Raw genomic sequence first — 2,833 nt, 5'->3', positions numbered from 1 at the left:
GCCGCCCGAGAGGATGGGGCTCTGGCTGGAGCTGGTCGCGCAGAAGCTGCTCCTGTGGGGCGCGGCGGGCGCCGTCTCCCTGGCGGGCGCCACCCTGCTCCTCGGCGCGCTGCAGATGCTGGCGGGCTACGCGCGGAAGTGGCGGCAGATGCAGCCCATCCCTTCCGTGGCCCGCGCCTACCCGCTGGTGGGCCACGCGCTGCTGATGAAGCCGAGCTCCGCAGGTGAGGGAGGGCCGGGGCTCGCGCCGCAGGCTGCAGCCGACCCCTCCGGGAGTCGCCCGGGTCCGCAGTGCGCTCCCCTCCCTCAAACCCCACCCCGGTTCCGCGGTCGCAGCTCGGGGCGGGAGGCAGAGCTGCGAGGAGGACTGGTCCTCGCCGGACAGCAGATTCTAGATCCGTCCCGTTTTCCTTGGACACCTGTCCCAATTGCTCACGCCCCACCCATCCGGTACCTGACCTTGTCTTTATGTACAGCGGAGTGCAGCGTTTGTACTTCTTTCCTTCTGGAGCTGTGAGGATCTGCAAACCCTCTTTTCTCAGTCGTGGAGTGTGAGAGAGACGCCCAGAATATGACAAACGCCCCCAGATTTAGTGCCGTGCTCCTGCCCCTCTCTGTAAAGTAACAGAGGCTCTTTTGAGGTTTCAGTCACCACCCTGACCCCGGTGTCATCTGACTTCACCTCTGCGTACTTTCGTTCCTACTTGACTTTCATAGATGAAAACCTTTTCAAGGAGGTTTCCTCATTATAGTTGATAAACTGCTGGAAAGGCCTTAAACCAAATTTATATGGCAAGTTTTAACAAGCCTTGCTTATTAAAGAGTGAATTTTTAAAATTGAAATAATCGGGGCTGGGGATTTAGCTCAGCGGCAAAGTGCCTGCCTAGCAAGCACAAGGTGGTGAGTTCGGTTCCCGGTACCGGAGAAAAACCAAAACAAACAAAAAAATAAATAAATAAAATAAAATTGAAATAATGTTTTTAAAAAAGAGGCTTACATTTACTTATGTTTTGTTCATGGAAAAAAATCACGTTAAATTAGAAAGTTTCCAAAGTATCTGGTGTTTGTAGTCTCCCATTAAGGACAGCCAGCTACATGGGTGTCCCTCACTTCCGTGGGTGTAGCAATGGGACACCCGGAGCTAAAAACATTTATCCAAAATAGCATTTTAAAATAGACTCTGAAAAAAAAATGAACTCTGATCAAAACTCAGTTCCTTTTTAGATTTATTATGAATTATTGTTTTATAGGCTGAGCATTACCTCCAAAGCTTGGACTATTTCATTTTCACTGTTTCCTCAAATAAACATAACACTATCATTTCTACTTCCTAAGAGTAAGATGAAGCCTCATGAGAAAGTGCTGACCAAACTATTTTCTGGTAGAAGACATTTTAGTAAATGTTTTCAACCAAGTATCAGTGACTAATGGTACAAGTAACCTGAAAGCACATTTAGATGTGTGAAAATCACGTTGATAAAAATCATCTTGGTTAATACAAAAGCAGAGCTAACCTCCCTTCACCCCTAAGGCTTTATGATATTAATAATAATCGTGTAGAAATGTAGATTCTCCCTATATCAATCATAATTTCAAAAGACACAGTCTCAAATTCCATAATCCCAAATATTGAAATTCTGAAAGATCAAAATCCCTAAAGTCTAAAATTCCCCAAGTCACAGCTGTGAAATGTTCAGATCCCAAACGCTGAAATCCCACAAACAAACAAACAAAAAAATCTCATTGCAAAAAAGGGAGGATGGAAAGCCAAATTCTGGGGAAGAGATGAATGTTTCTGGTTATACAGAGAATAGCTGCATCATGTTAGCCAGAATGAATACCTAGAAACCCAGTACAGCATTATTTTGTGTGTATATGTTTCCACTGGAGATTATTATGTGAATCTCAATGGATTAAGTAGGGAAAATCCACCCTTAATGTGGACACAGACCAGCCAGTCTATGGTGGCTCAGAGGGAAAAAATACAGAAGGCAGATAGATCTCTGAGAGTTGAGACAGAATTTTTTTGTGCTGCCTTGAACAAGCAAACTCCTAGCTCACCAGCCTTTAGGACTTAGGCCAGTACCAGACTCTGGCATCCCATTTACTGTGCAATGGATTTCATCTTTGCATCATTTCCAAGACAGTTAAATTGTATAATGACTCAGAGAGTTCTAACCTGTTTTGTGGTGCTTTTTTTCCCCCACATTTTGACTCAGCAAAAGCTCATTATCACAGTGTTGACGTTGTGTGTACATGTACATGAAAACATTGAAATACTCTTGTACATGAAGAGATGTCTTTAACATCTGCATCTTTTTGAGGGCCCAATCTTTTCTACAACTGTGTGTTGTGATGACTTGACTCAACACTGTGGTTTTTGATCCATCTTTTCACAAAACTTAGTTGTCTGTTGTGGTATTTCACATGCCAACAGCTATACACTTGGATGCACACAGTTGCCAACGGTACTGACAGGTGATAATACACTGTGTTCTTTGACCTCTTTTTATGAGTACAGTTGCTCATGACTGTCTGCTGTACCTATGTGGCGGTTACTAGTGTACCTCAGTGTTTATTATTGCAAAAACATATATCATTATTGTTTACTTTATTATGCAAGATGGTTTATGAAGTGTTCTATCATGTTTTTGTTTCTCAAATCCACTTTTAAAAATATAGATAAATGTTTGTTAAAGAATTTTTTTTATTTTAAAGATAAAAGGAGGGAAACCTTAACAGACATACAACATTTTACAACATATCACAAGCACAATACAGACAATACAGAGTTACAAACAAAGTGGTAGGGAATTAACAATGGTGGTTGTA

The 2,833-nt window shown here is 42.9% G+C and overlaps 1 protein-coding gene across 1 annotated transcript in view; it reads left to right on the top strand.

The window, feature by feature from the left end:
* The window catches only part of LOC102018145 (cytochrome P450 4V2), a gene marked incomplete at its 5' end in the record, with an annotated part of 41,923 nt that continues 39,090 nt past the window's right edge, over positions 1 to 2,833 (top strand). Inside the window, 1 exon segment of the mRNA XM_005373433.2 lies at positions 1 to 224. Within this exon segment, the coding sequence (XP_005373490.2) occupies positions 1 to 224 (224 nt within the window).

The sequence above is a fragment of the Chinchilla lanigera genome, unplaced genomic scaffold, assembly GCF_000276665.1.
Source record: "Chinchilla lanigera isolate Chin_1 unplaced genomic scaffold, ChiLan1.0 scaffold00002, whole genome shotgun sequence".
Lineage (NCBI taxonomy): Eukaryota > Metazoa > Chordata > Mammalia > Rodentia > Chinchillidae > Chinchilla > Chinchilla lanigera.
This window is presented reverse-complemented; position numbering and strand designations above follow the sequence as displayed.